Raw genomic sequence first — 14386 nt, 5'->3', positions numbered from 1 at the left:
GCCAGGAGGTTGTGGGTTCAAATCCCAGCTCAGCGGCCTATCAGGCAGACTGAGCAAGCAGTATTCTACATCACAGGGATGTAAAATAAGAATGTGTTGTAAGGAGAGCATCATCAAGCTATAATTGATTTAATTGCCCGATTAATGAATGCCACTTTGAAGTGGAATGCCATGATCACACAGGAGGGTGACCCCAACAGCCGGCCATTTGCTCATTATAAGCTGTGGCTTCATTTCCATCCCTTCATTACCATCAGAAAGATGTCTGCATGGAGGCTTTGGTGCTATTCAAATTCATCTCTGTGGAGTGGATCCTATTTTTAAAATTATATTTGTACCCACCCACCCCCATTCCTGTTGGCTCCATTTGAAGTTTTCCTCCACCCCAATCTAAAGAGCCTTCCTCTGACTTAAGGGACTCCTCCGTTGGAGTAAGAGCCTCTTACGTCAGCAGAAGACTCATCAGAGGATACTTGGATCTACTCCAATTAAACTGGTGAATGTATTGTCAAAGATTTCATGGCCAGAACCCCTAGGGTGTTGTGGGTTTTCCGGGTAGTATGGCGGTGTTCCGGTAGCATTTTCTCCTGATGTTTTGCGTGCATCTGTGGCTGGCATCTTCACATGGCCACACAACCTGGAAAACCCACAACACCCTGAACTGGTGGAGTCTGTCTGTCTGTCTGTCTGTCTGTCTGTCTGTCTGTCTGTCTGTCTGTCTGTCTGTCTGTCTGTCTGTCTGTCTGTCTGTCTGTCTGTCTGTCTGTCTGTCTGTCTGTCTGTCTGTCTTCTGGGCCACCCTTCCCCACTGGGCTGAAAGTACCTTATAATAAAAGTTGTGCGTTGCAGCCAGCATCTCCCACCCAAACCTGTAAAACGAACACAAAATCCCCTGCTGCCTTAAACACAAGGGTATCAGCAGCAGCCCTTTCAGATGAACCAGGCAAAAAGCCTCAGCAGTTAGAGTGCCAGACTAGCATCTGCGTGACCCAGGTTCAAATTCCCACTCCGCCATGGAAGCTTGCCAAATGATCTGGTGCCAGTCACAAACTCTAATCCTGGCCTACCTTGCAGGATTATTGGAAGGATAACTTAGAGGAGAATGACATAAACTGCTTCAAGCTCCCATTGGCAGGGAAAGGCAGGGAGTAAATGGCCTAAATGACAAAACAATTATCCTGGTGTGTGTGTGGGGGGGTGTGTGTGAATAAATCTACACCCTCCCTGCAGTGAAAAGGTGCTCAGTAAAGCAAAGCTGCAGGCCAGCTCTGCTCCCTCTGTGCTGTGGCTGCCCCTGGACCCAGAGGAAGGGGAAGGGGAGGAAGGCCCGGGCCAGCCTCAGAGCATCCTCCTCCTCCTCCTCACGGGCAGCCCTTTCAGGCCCAGACAGGCAATCCACAAAGCCAGGCAGGTGGCTGCCCGGCATCCATTGTCGAGACCGGTGGGCCAGGAGAGACCCCCTTCCCCCCAACGATGTGTCTTGCATCAGCCCCTGGTAATCCCAAGCATCCGTTGGGATTCCTGCTGCCTGCCTGGGAGAAGGGGGTGTGTGCGTGCGTGCGTGCGTGTGTCATAGCTCCTACTCCACCCAGGGCCCGAGCCATCTCGGCCAGGAACTCTTTGTCCACCTCGCTTCTCACAATAAAAATTGGGATGCAAAAAGCGACCAGTCTTCAAAGTTTGCCCAAAGAACCACGGAGCCACTGCACAGGGAGTCCTTTGCACCCTCCGTGTAAAGTGCCGGAGAAACGGGTGTGTGTGTGTGTGTGTGGCAGTTCCAGGGTGAGGAATTCCTGGAGATTGGGGGGGAGGGGGGGAAGCCTAGGGTGTACGGTTGCCAACTCCATGTTGGGGAGCTCCTGGAGATTTGGGGCGGAGCCTGGCCGAGGGAGAGACTTCTGTGGGCGATCGTGCCACAGGATCTGTCCTCCAGAGCAGCCATTTTCTCCATCAGGAAGTGGTATCTGGAGATCAGCTGTCCTTCAGGGAGCTCTCCAGGCCCCAGCTGGAGGTTGGCACCCCTCGGGATGACCGCTTTACCTCCCCAGCGTGCAGATTTCAGAGGGTGCTGCAGAGTGGCTCGGGGGCCTGCTTTCTGCTGGGAAGAGCAGCCACCAATGGCCCAAAAAGGTCTTGGCCGGCCTGGGGAACAGATGCCAGCGACAGGACAACTCAGGCCAAGGTCCATCCCAGCAAAAATCCCATGATTAGCATTAGGGGAAAGCAGCTGGTTCTGGGAAACCTGGCCTCAGTTTTTGGTTTCCAGGAAGCCCAGAGATGGGGGGGGGACCCCCCTCTCTCAGCCCCTCCTGCCTGGTTGACAAAGGACCCTCTGTGCCCCCCTCCACCATTAGCCTGGTGCTTTTGGCTAATGTGTTCCTATTTAAAAGCTGGAGGTTTTCACCCCCTGGTAATGACCTGGGAAATCTCACACCAGCGGGGGAGCTGACCAGGTGGGGGGCAGGAGGGGGGAGAGGACGCAGCCACCTGCCTCTGGGGGCCAGGAGAGGTGACTGGGCTTTGTGCCGGAGGGCAAGGCCTCTTCCAACCCCACCTGCCTGGGAGGAAGGAAGGGAGGAAGGAAGGAAGAGTTGCTGGGGGAGAAAATGCCCCTGGATGCTGGACGCCTCCTCCGATCTTTCTTTTCAGGGGGACCCAAGACGGGAGGGGGGCAGGCAAGGCCGAGTCCTTGGAGCATTCAGGCAAGGAGGCCACCAGCCCCCCCCCTTTTATAAACAATCTCCTCCCCCCAGCCCAGAGTCCAGGAGTGAAAAGCATTTCCTGGTAACTCCATTAAAGAATGGGGGGCATTAACATTCCAAGCACCTTGACAAGAGATGAAAGGCCCCGGAGGACCAGCTGCCCCCTCCTCCTTCCAGATGTTATTATGGGCTGCCTGAAAGGAGGCTCTTTTTCGGCACAGGGACAATGCTGCTGGCCACTTCAAACACTTCTAATTGATGCTAATGACTATTAGATGGGCTGGGGCCGGTTCCAGTGAGTGGGGTGGGGGGGCAGGCGGGGGGGGGGGGTTGCTGCATTTTACAATCCCCGGCACACAAAACCTTATTTGGCCACTCCTCCGCTGGGTTTTTCAGAATCTGGGCTGTTCCCACCCCCACCCCCAGGGGCCTGCGGCCGGTCCTTGGCTCTGGCACCCCTTGGCTCTATTCCCCGCTTTGTCCATGAGAAATTTCACACCTTCTCTGCCTCCTGGCCTCCCCCCCACGAAGGCGCTAGTGGCATGATTGTTGTGTTAATCAAACTGGGGGTGTGGGGTGGTGACAGCAGCAGAACCCTCCCACCCCCATTGGTGGGGGTCCATGCCAGGCCTAACCCAGGAGATTGTGCCCCCCCTTCCCCCTCAAGTGGTTGTACCCTGGGGCGCCAGGAGCCTACTGCCACAGGGGGTTCTGGAGTGCAGGAACCTTCACTGGCACCCCTGAGATTGCCCCTCTGCCCACCCACCCCCGGGGGGGCTTCTCCAGGGAGCAAAGCCAAGGAATCTCTGGGTGGTCTCTTTATTTGGTCTTCCTCAGAGCCAAGGTTCAAATTAGGAAATTGTAAATGGGGCTGGAAAGTCCCTTCCGGCGAATGAGGACAATCTCCAACCCCCACCCAGCCTCTTCTCCAGGAAACCGGCCCACAAGAGAGGACAGCCAGGATGGGAACCAAACACGGGGAAGGCAATGAACAGCTCCAATCAAACATCAGAACAGGGGAAAATGTTCAAGCTGAGACTTCTCTAGAGTGGGGCTGAGTTTTCATATTCCAGATCTAGAGTGGTGGAAAAGAGCGTGCCTCTGAACATATGCAGAGTGAGTTTCCATCATCTCACAGTGAAGGCATCTACATCGGATGTGGCAGCAGCTTCCACTCAGAGACCAACCACAGCCCCTCTTTTTCTGGGAGGGGACACTGGCGGCTACTGGTCCAGGTTCTTCTGGTCCAGTCCTCCTGAACAGGACTATGTTGAAAAGCCAGCCCTGGAACTCCATTCTCCAAGTGTTCGTTCTGCTGTTTCTTTCTGCTCCAGGCATGGGCACACATGGAGTGTTTTTTCTCCATCTCTGGGCAGTGATTCTAGTAGGTCCGTCTATTCATGGGTGCTGACCATGTTACGTGTGGAGCAGTCCTAAGCAGAGCGAGACCCTCCTCAGTCCAAAGGCTCAGGGTGGTGCAACTCTGCTAGGAATGCCGTCTCGCCCACGGGACGCAACAGACCCACCGCAGAAGGGCTTTGCTGGGTCAGGTACCAAAGGGGCCCCTGTGCCCTCAGCAGCCTCGCTGGCACCAGCTGTTTTTATGGCCAGTCCCTTTCCTACTGACCCTCAGCATGCAGCTGGTCTGCTTCATCCCCACTGCAGGTGGGCTGCTGGTTTCACGGAACCGTCTGCCCCGCCCACAACTCGAAGGACTCCGCCCATTTAGACGCCACCAGCATCCATCTGGAGTGAGAATGTTTTCCTCTCCTGTGCTGGCCCTCATTTCCCAGGTTGTGGCCCCCCATGCCCCCGTTTCCCTTGCAGAATCTCACTCCTCCAAATAACACTGGTGGGGCGCCAGCCACAGTGAGGCAGCCACCGAGGGTTTTGGCCAGGGGCTCAGATCTCTCCTGCAAAGAGGGAACAGCCATCCAATTCTGCCCCCCCCCCCCCAATATCTCCCATGCACCAGGGCCTTTTCAGATGCTCCAGTCGAGCATGCCAGCAGCCCCTCAGTGCCAGCTCTCAGGGTCCTCTCGCCACGCAGAGTTCCCACAGCCTGTCAGTTCTATACACACACACACACACACACACACACAGAGAGAGAGAGAGAGAGAGAGAGAGAGAGAGAGAGAGAGAGAGAGAGAGAGAGATATTCCTTGCATGCTGCATAAACCCCTGAATCTTCAGGGTTCTGGTTTCCATGTATTGAAGCTGCAAACCCTCCCATCCGACAACAGGCCGATGACCACACATCTGAGGAGGAGGAGGGCGCATCCTGACTTTGGTGCTGGGGCTGAGCCTGGCGGGGACCACTAAAAAGAATCAAGAACAGCACTGTTAGTGGCCCTGGGTATGTGCAGAGTACTTTTAAAAATTGTGTTTCCTGTAGATTTATACTGGAGTTTTGTGCAGAAATTTCCACAGATGGATGTTGCAGGTAGATGGTTTCTTTTTAGAACATTGCTGCAGTTGGCGCCCCCCCCCCCCCCCGCCTTGCCCCCCGGCCCAGCAGCCGCTCTCCGGCAAGCATCGCCCCCCACTGGGGGAAGGGGGGGACTGCAGTCAACGCGGAGGCTGCCTGGTGGAGCTGAGGCCGCCGGTCCCCGCTCAAGGTGAAGATCGCCTGACACGGGCTGGCAGCGGCTCCTGCCTGCTCCGCTCCGTCCTCTGAACTGGCGACGCTGCCTGCCGGGGCTGAACCCGGGGCTTTCCGCCCCTCCGCCCGGGGGTGCACTTGAGTGCCTTCAGACTCCGGCAGGTTCCGCAGCCGCCGACCCCCCCCCCCCTTGTGACTCGTGCACGGGAGGGGGGGCACAGGCTGTTCTAGCAGCCAACCAGAAGAAACAGGCCGGAAAAAGGGGGGCGCTTTCCTGACCGCTGAAAGAGAGCGAGCAACCCCGGCGGCTACTCAGGAGTAAGAGCTCCGTTATATCCGCCGCTGTCCCGTCATTCTCACTCCTAAACTGGCCTGACCAGTGGCAGTGAAAGCGAACAGGCGGAGGGCCCGGGCGGTGGCGGACGGGGGCGGAAGCAGCCCAGCGCACCTTTGGCCGGGAGGGGGGCAGGCAGGCACTACTACCACCCGGGGCCTCCCTTCTTCACTGCCTGGTCTTTGGGGGGGGGGATGATTCCCAGCAGGGAGACGGTCCCGAGGGGGCGAGGCGAACCCTCCCCCGCCGCCACCCCAGCACAACTGCGCCCAGCCAGACACCCCCCCCCCCGGGACGCCTCCAGACGCGGCTGGGTCCTTCCTTCGGGGTCGGCCCTCCTCATCGCGGGAGAGTCCCGGGACGTCGCCTTCCAGGCCGCTCCAGCCCCTTCCTTGGCACCGGCTGTGGGGCTCGGGCTCCCTACGCCTTGCCCCGCCCGGCTGCGCAGAAAGGGACGGCCCGTTACCGTCGGTGCCCTGGCCCCCGAGGGCGCCGCTTTCCCAGACACGCCCCTGCCCCTCCCGTTCACACGACCCCCCCCCCCCGTCCCGGGTTGGCTCCTCCAGCGGCCCAAACCGGGGGAGGAGCCCCGGGCGGGCGGGGGCACGAAGCTGCCCGGGCTGCCCCGCCCTCCGCGCGCCCTATAAAGGCCGGGCCAGCCGCGAGTCCGACGGCGCGAGGATGCTGCCCTGCCCGACGGCCGCTTGGCCCCACCTGGCCGCCCCCGACCCCTCCCCGCCGCCGCCGCCGCCCACCAAGACCCGCTTCGACATCGAGTCGCTGCTGGCCAAGGCCGAGCCGGTCCGCCGCAGCCCCCCGACGCCGCTCTCGCCCGCCGCCTGGCCGGCCCCGCGCCTCACCTGCGCCGTCGGCCTGCTGCCCTTCCCCGCCCTCTACCTGGCCCAGCCGCCCATCGCCCACCGGCCCTGCGCCCAGCCCGCCGCCCCCACGCCAGGTGAGCCGCCCACCCGCGACCCTCGACGCCGGACCGCGCCGCCCGCGGAGTGCCGGCTTTGGACCGCGGAGTGGGCTTCCCCAGTGTGTGTCGGGGGGAGGCGGGAGCGCCGCTGCCCATTCCAGGGGCCTCTGCTAGGAGGCGGAGCGGTCTTGGGTCTCCCGGCCCGACGTTCTCTCGTGGCTACCGGGGCGGCGCGTGTCGCGTGGGTGGGAGCGCGTCGGCCCTGATTGAGACCGCGCTGCTCAGCACTCTCCTGGAGGTCCGCGGAGCAAGGCCTCCCTCCCCTTTGGGCCCCGGGGCGAGGCCTCCCTCCGCCTTCCGGGCCTCCGGCTCCCCGGAAGAGTCCCCGTATGATGTGGAGGGCGGGTGGCTGGATCCCCCCTCCCTCCCTCCCTCCCGCAGTCCTGAAAGGGCGAAGGAGGCGAATCTGGGGCTCTTCCAACGCCCCAAGGGAGTGTCCTTTGAATGAGGGGGGGGGGGGCAGGCTCTCTGTGCTGGGATCGCCCCAAATTTGGTGTGATGACTTCAGTTTCTGCGAGGGCTCCACTCTCCCGTCACCAACTCCTGGATCTCTTGTGGGCGCCTCCTTTTCTGGGCTGGACCAGAACTCTGTCATTTTTTAGCAAGGAGGGGAAAGGAAGGTGCCATCTGCCCCTTCGGCCCCCTCCTCAGAGGCATATATAGCAAAAAATCTAAATTTTCACCCCCACCCCACAGGTGCCCAGGTCTACTGTCTGGAGGCCATGCCCGCATACAGGTCTACCGCCTGGAGCTGGTGCTAGTGCCCAGGTCTATGTGTGCCTGGGGACATGGGTTACCCCATGTCCCCATAGGCGGTGTGCCCTATGTGTGCCCCTCCCAGAGCCTGCTCTGCGCCCTACCTCTCCATCACCTGGTTGCTGGCAGGGTCCTCAGGACCACCTGAAGCTGTCCCCTTGGAGCGGGCATCGCATTCTGCTTGTGACCCAGCTTCTGCTCACCGCCCGCCCGCCCGCCCGCCCGTCTGCCTGCCTTCTAAACACATGGGCAGGGAAGCAGCCCAAATGTGGGGGCTTTGAGGGTCTTTGGATGATGCCACCCGCTTTCCTTGGGGGTCACCCATGTTTTCCATTCATGAATGCTCATATCAACAGAACTGTTAGGTTGCTTGCCTTTAATTGAGATTGAGCATTAAGTTTGGCCTTATCAGGCTTTACGGACGTAGCTGGTGATGGAGTCTCATGTACAGCAGTGCAGTTGTGTCACAACTATAGTTAAGAAGAACCAGTCACTTATCTGGAGCAGCAGTGGCGTAGGAGGTTAAGAGCTCGTGTATCTAATCTGGAGGAACCAGGTTTGATTCCCAGCTCTGCCGCCTGAGCTGTGGAGGCTTCTCTGGGGAATTCAGATTAGCCTGTACACTCCCACACACGCCAGCTGGGTGACCTTGGGCTAGTCACAGTTCTTCGGAGCTCTCTCAGCCCCACCTACCTCACAGGGTGTTTGTTGTGAGGGGGAAGGGCAAGGAGATTGTCAGCCCCTTTGAGTCTCCTGTAGGAGAGGAAGGGGGGATATAAATCCAAACTCCTCCTCTTCCTCCTCCTCCTCCTCCTCCTCCTCCTCTTCTTCTTCTCCTTCTTCCTTCTTCCTCCTTCTTCCTCCTCCTTCTTCCTCTTCCTCCTCCTTCTTCTTCTTCTTCCTTCTTCTTCTTCTATCTAGATGATAATCACACTTTTAGGAGGAGACTGTCTATTTCTATCAAAAAGCATTGGTGTGATAAGCAAATCAGGTATCCCAGCAGGGGATTCTCTGAAGATATTAGGAGAGATTTCTGTACGTGTTAACGACAGACACATTCCTAAAAGCAGTTCAGGACAATAACTTGAAGGCTGGTTTGCTTTAAATGTTACAAATTCTGATATTGCTGAAAAATGTTAAGGAGTCTTGATAGCACTTGGTGTTGAAGCAGCTATAGGGTTAATTTTCATATGTTTGTACTTTCCAACGTCTCATCTAATAAAGAAAACTATTTGTTTCAATAAAATATAAAATTCTGCAAAGGGTTTTTTGTGTGGTCTTAGCTTAAAGAACAGAACCCACAATTAATTCCTTTGTACTCTCAAAAGTGAAAAAGTTGCCCGACAGTTTTGCCCAGGCAGGGCCTGGAGTCCTCTGAGGCGGGGCGGCACCTGCGGGTACAGTGAGGGGGTGAATAAACGTCGCCATCTGAGCTAGTCTGTTTTATAATGTATATCTGTTTTATATTGTATATCTGTGATTTTATTGTTTTTATGACCATTGTTCACCGCCCTGAGCCCTTTGGGGAAGGGTGATCTAAAAGTTTAAAATATAAACAAATTTATGGAACTTCTCAGTCCAGATTGTCTGCACATGGGAATAAAACATCCTGCTTCCGGGGGGGGGGGGAATGGAGGTGCTTGGAGCTGACCTTGTCTGACCACCCCTGCTTGTTGCCCATTAGTTGCCCCACTGCAGATGATGCCTCCTTGCATGTTGAGAAGGGGATCTCACGAGGTGATTTGGAGCCTCCGTGTCCCACGAGTGGACGAAAGCCTTTTTTCTCTTTATATAACTTTTATTTTCGCACCTAAAACAGACAAACCATAACCCCTGCACACCTTAAATGGACTTCCAGCAATCTCATATTTGATTAAAAGTTATCTCTAGGTTCATGCATCTATAATTAAGCCATTAATTTCTTAAGTGTATTCTAATGGTTACAACCTGCTGTTGTCTTGAGATTTCCAACCCTGCCATCCCGCCTCTGTCTGGTGGGGTGGGCCCTGCAGCCTCCATGCCCAGGGACCTTACCTGGCTCAGCCCCCGGGATCCAGACTGGGCTGTGCGCAGCCTGCAGGTGGAGCAGGCTCCTCTGGGGACTCAAGCCAGAGGGCGCCACATCTGACCTCCCCCCCCCCCCCCGTCTCCCTCTTTGCAGTGGCAGGCCTGGAGCTCCCTCCATGTGCAGCCGCCCACGCCCTGAGGACTCCCCTCCTGTGGAGATCTGGGGGTCCCTGCAAGATGAAGAGGGTCCGCACCATCTTCACCCCGGAGCAGCTGGAGCGGCTGGAGCACGAGTTCCTCAAGCAGCAGTACATGGTTGGCACGGAGCGCGTGGGCCTGGCCGCCACCCTGCACCTCACAGAGACGCAGGTAAGGGGGACCCCTGCCCCATTGCCCCAGGAAACAGAGCTCTAGGTGGGGGTGGGGTCAGGCCAACTGGAATGGGGGCACCCCCCCTTCTGGTGGCTCTTTGCTGATTTCATGCTGCAGCTGTCACAAATCTTGCCTTGCTTGCTGGGGGAGGACAGCAGCCCCCAAAGCAGCCATTTGGCATTTATGGGGAATTTCAGAATGTGCAGAGAACTTCTGAGGCCTTGTTGCCATGCTTACCACTGCCCTTTGAGGTAGGCCAGGGCTGGTGGTGTCCTCCCATAGCTGGCCATGACACTGCCTGTTTAGAAAAGGTGCAGGCCACCCCTTTAGACACCTACAGCTCTCAAGGTCTATCATCACATTATAATATTAACCAGCCATTGAGAATCTTGACTCCTTGAGCCAAGAAGAAAGGAGGATGCATCTTTTAATAAAGGTGAAATTTATTTATTTTTATTTATTTATTATTCCGATTTTTATACCACCCTATCCCCGAAATACATATATGAATCGCGAGGTCCTACTTAGCGAGGGAATGAGCTGGAAGTCAGATATTTATTCAACTAGTTAGTTGTTTAATAATTGTTGTAATCTGCTGTTGTGGATGTGTGTTGTTGTTCTGTTTTTCTGGCCTTTGGCTGTATTAAACTATTTCATACATAAATGAACTGGCAGCACAGACACACACACCCCCTGCCTGAGCTACAGCCGTCATTTGCAATTGGCTTGCCTTGTCCACCTCGGGACAATTCAGTGGCCAAGGAGGACTGGGCTGTGGTAGCCAGTGGTGTGGATGCAACAGAGGAGAGATGTTTGACTCTGGGTGCCTTTCATCTCAGCTGCTCCTCTGAGCTGCTGGGCAGGGGCTAGTCCCGTGGCTCCATCTGCTCTGGCATTTCAGAGTGAAGAAGACGAGTGCGCTTCATGCCCTGCTTTTCTCTACTATAAGCAGTCTCAAAATAACTTACAAACCCCTTTTCCCTTCCCCTGTCCATAACAGACACCTTGTGAGGTAGGTGAGGCTGAGAGAGTTCAGAGAGAACTGTGACTGGCCCAAGGACACCCAGCAGGCTTCATGTGGAGGAGCAGGGAAACAAATCCACTTCACCTGATAAAAGCCTGTTGTTCATGTGGAGGAGTGGGGAATCGAACCCAATTTTCCAGATTAGACTCCCTCTTTTAACCACTACACTGTGCTGGCACTGAAGGGATCTGGCTCTTGCCCACTCTTTCTTAATTTTTCAAAATAAAACAGGTAGCTTTCCTAGCCCTTATGACTGAAAACACTTGATTGAAACATGAACCCATTTGCTTGAAGAAAGCAAACTCCCACTCCAATCTCATAAGCCTGTTGTGTGGCTGGATAAATATTTTGGAACTTTCAGTCAGATTAATTTCTGCAGAAGAAGAGATAATCAGGTCCACATGTTCAGAGCTGTCACTTGGTCAGCCTGAGTCCACTCTCGGGGGTGGCCCTGCTGTTTCCCACCAAAAATCTTCCCTCCCCTTCGCCCGAGAGAGCTACTGGTGTTTGCGGTCAAATCTGGATTAATGATAAGTAAGAGAGATGAATGAGGTTGGGCTTCAAAGGGACATTCTGCCAGAACAGAGCCTGCTGAGTTCAGCGCAGTTCAGCTGGCTCTCGTTCTTGCCGCACCCCCAGGTTGGCTCTCACTGTTGGTCCTTTTGCCATGGCTGCAGGTGAAGGTGTGGTTCCAGAACAGGAGAATTAAATGGCGAAAGCAGAGCTTGGAGAAAAAGGCGGCAAAACTATCTCAGTTTGGGACGCCGCAGCCGACTTCCGCAGAGTTGCCTGAGGAACAGGACAGCGAAGGAGACCCCGTGGAAGTGGACGTCTAGGTGCTGCTTTGGGGGCTTTCTTGTCCCAACAGCAGATTTTTTTGCATGCGTGCATCTGGTTCGCACCTGGATCCTGGGAAGGAAGAGGAGGAGGATGAGTGGCGCAGCTATGGCCCAATCAGGATGCTTTCAAGGGCCCTGCCTGGCTGACCTGAAGGCGAGGTGTGTCCACCCGCCACCCCCAACAGCAGCCAGCCTTTATTTGGTCCTGTGTAACCCAGGCAGCAGGACAGCACACGGACATGGACGTAGCATCAGGAAGCCCCTCAGCAGAGTGCGAGGAGGGAAGACGGCCGTGCGGGTGCCTGCTGCCCCTGGCCTCTGACTGGGGGCTGGAGAGGGAGGGGCGCTGCTGGCCTTCAGAACAAGTCCCACTCAGTTGTCTTCGCTCGTGCTCATGACAGACCTCTCCTCTCTCAGCTCCATGGATTTGCTGGGTTCTTGGTGAAAACTGCCTTGCGCCGCTCCCCTCCGTGCCGCTTGCCCCCGGGTGTTCCCTGGGCTGGCGGTCTTTGTGGTTTCTTCAAGCCCTGAAAGCCCAGGAGAGGTGGAGCTCCGAGCAGAATGGATTACCACCGCCTTACATAATTTGGTACTTCCAGGACCCTGTTTTCCTTAACACTCCTTTCTGCACAACCGGGGTTGTTGTAAACTAATCCAAAATGAGGGGTATATTTACTAGACCTCCTGCTGGCCCATCTGAGCAGGGAAGGTGTTTATTCCTGCCCCATGTGCATGCGTGGGACACCCGAAACAACCAGAGGTCCTTCTTTGGCACCTTCAGCAGAGCTAGTTGAAGGCAGCAGGTCCCATCCCCTGTCTCTGGCAGTGATCTGCTGGGGGCCGAGGGGTGTGTGTGTGTGCCGTGGCCGTGGCTGAAGCCTCCCTGGGCCAGCTGCTTCCTGCATTCTTCAGCTCTGGTGTGAACCCTTTTGCCCCTGGGGGATTTCGCACGTGCCTTTCCTAAGGGCTCAGCTGGGGCATCTTGTTCCCCGCAGCTGACAGGTAGCTGTTGCCTGCAGCCCTGGACTGGAGGGCGGGGTGGATTGCTCTCCTTTCCCCCCACCTCCGGGAGATCTTGCAAGCGTCCTCTGCAATTGCGTGCCTGTCTCAGGACTGGGGCCAGAGTTGTTTATATGTTGTGCTAAAATCTGGATTGTGCAGAGAAGAAATACTGCCAGGGCAGCAAAATGCCAGGCACTGACCTACCTGCCTCCTTGGCCCAAGCTCCGGCCGGGGTGGGGCTGGTGTTTCCGGGGCTCCCTCTGCAGGTTCTGCCTGCTTGGGCGAGAAGAAGCCTGCCCTTCCTTTGGCAACGGTCTCTGCTCAGCGGAGTCCTCCCTCCAGGTTGGATCCCCATCCCTCAGACTGAGTCCAGGGGGCCATCCTGGTAGAGACCTTGCCCGGTCCTGCAGTGGCGTCCCCTGCAGGGCTAGCGCTGGCTGTGCAGCCCCAGGGGGTGAGTCACGGTGGGGGTCAGCCCCCCCTTTCCCTGGAAACGGACTCCTTTCTGGAACCTGCTGGTCCAAACAGTGATAGCCGTGTGTTTGTGTGTGTGCAGGTGGGGTTTGTCTACTAGATGTCAGCACTGCAGCCTCTCTCTGGCAGGAGTGGGGGGGGGGGGAGGTTGGTCCCTGTGCAGATGGTCTTGGGGGGAGGGGGTCAACTGCTCTCTGGGAGAAATCCAGGACTGCTGCTTTTCCCCTGTCTTAAATTGCTACGAATTGCACAGTCCTCAGCCCAGCGCTTCAGAGCTCTTCTGAAAACTCAGGATAACTCCTTCCTTTCTGCAGAATGGTGGTTTTAATTTGTATTTATATCTGAGGTAACTGCAGTTTGGTTATCGAGATGGTAAATCGGAAATAATATTTATTTATTTTTCCTCTGACACTTTTGTACCATAATAAACCTGAATGACAGAAAACACAAGGCATGAGTGAATTCTTGGTGGGGAAGGCCGTGCGATGGGTGTGCCCATCAGCTGTTTACTCCAGAGTAAGTTAGTATATTGCTCCTTAGAAGCAACATAGTTTAATCTGAAATGGACGAGTTGGACTTAAAAGTCCTATTGAACCCAACAAATCAAAAAGTCAAGGCTGGTCCGAGTTGCTGGGTTCCCAACAGGACTCACTGGAGCTGGATTGGGCCCTCTTAGGATCTGTGTCGTGGCTGAAGCCTCATGTGATTTGGTAAAAGTTAATAAATATTTGATAAAAGACTTGCGGAGAGGGTAAAGGCGTGCTTCCCTCACGCCTGCCTCATGTGATTAAGAAGGGACTGAAGGAATACTTGCCTGTCTTTTCAGGTGCAAACCTTTCCTCTGTTTCAGAGACTGGTTGCTCCATTCCTGTAGTCGGGTGCGTGCGTGCGTGCGTGTGTGTGTGTTCAGGCTGGGGAGGCAGTTCCATTAATTGTGTACCCCCAAATTGTGTACCCCCAAAACAAGCTTATTTAATTGAAGGGGAAGTCAGGAGTGCCTCTCTGTCTGATCTTAATTCCTGCGCAGGAACACCTGGGAGACAGTGGTCTGCCACTCCTCCCTGCATATATAAATGCAAAGAGGTAACACCCCTCCCCACAAAACCCCCCATGGAAGCTGTAGTTTCTAAAGCCCTGTTGCCCCAGATGCTCAGCCCTTGTTTTGCCCCGGTGGAGAGACACAGCTGCAAAAAGGCCAAGGTGGCAGCCAGCTGCTTTCAGAGAAGTGAAGCTGTCCAAGTTATGGAAAGGAGCAACTCCATCCATTTGGGGACTAGTCTGCAGAACGAGGTCTG

At 55.8% G+C, this 14386-nt stretch overlaps 1 protein-coding gene across 1 annotated transcript; it reads left to right on the top strand.

Moving 5' to 3' along the window:
* The first annotated feature begins 6311 nt into the window (after positions 1-6311).
* LOC125440247 (homeobox protein not2-like) lies at positions 6312-13172 on the top strand. Its single transcript, XM_048509968.1, has 3 exons — positions 6312-6593; positions 9535-9749; positions 11454-13172. The coding sequence occupies exons 1-3, from the start codon at positions 6320-6322 to the stop codon at positions 11610-11612; spliced, it is 648 nt and encodes a 215-aa protein (XP_048365925.1). The 5' UTR covers positions 6312-6319; the 3' UTR covers positions 11613-13172.
* The last annotated feature ends 1214 nt before the right edge of the window (positions 13173-14386 follow it).

The sequence above is a fragment of the Sphaerodactylus townsendi genome, linkage group LG10 (assembly GCF_021028975.2).
Source record: "Sphaerodactylus townsendi isolate TG3544 linkage group LG10, MPM_Stown_v2.3, whole genome shotgun sequence".
Classification (NCBI taxonomy): domain Eukaryota; kingdom Metazoa; phylum Chordata; class Lepidosauria; order Squamata; family Sphaerodactylidae; genus Sphaerodactylus; species Sphaerodactylus townsendi.
Note: the sequence above shows the minus strand (reverse complement) of the source record. Positions and strands in the feature narration are given on the sequence as shown.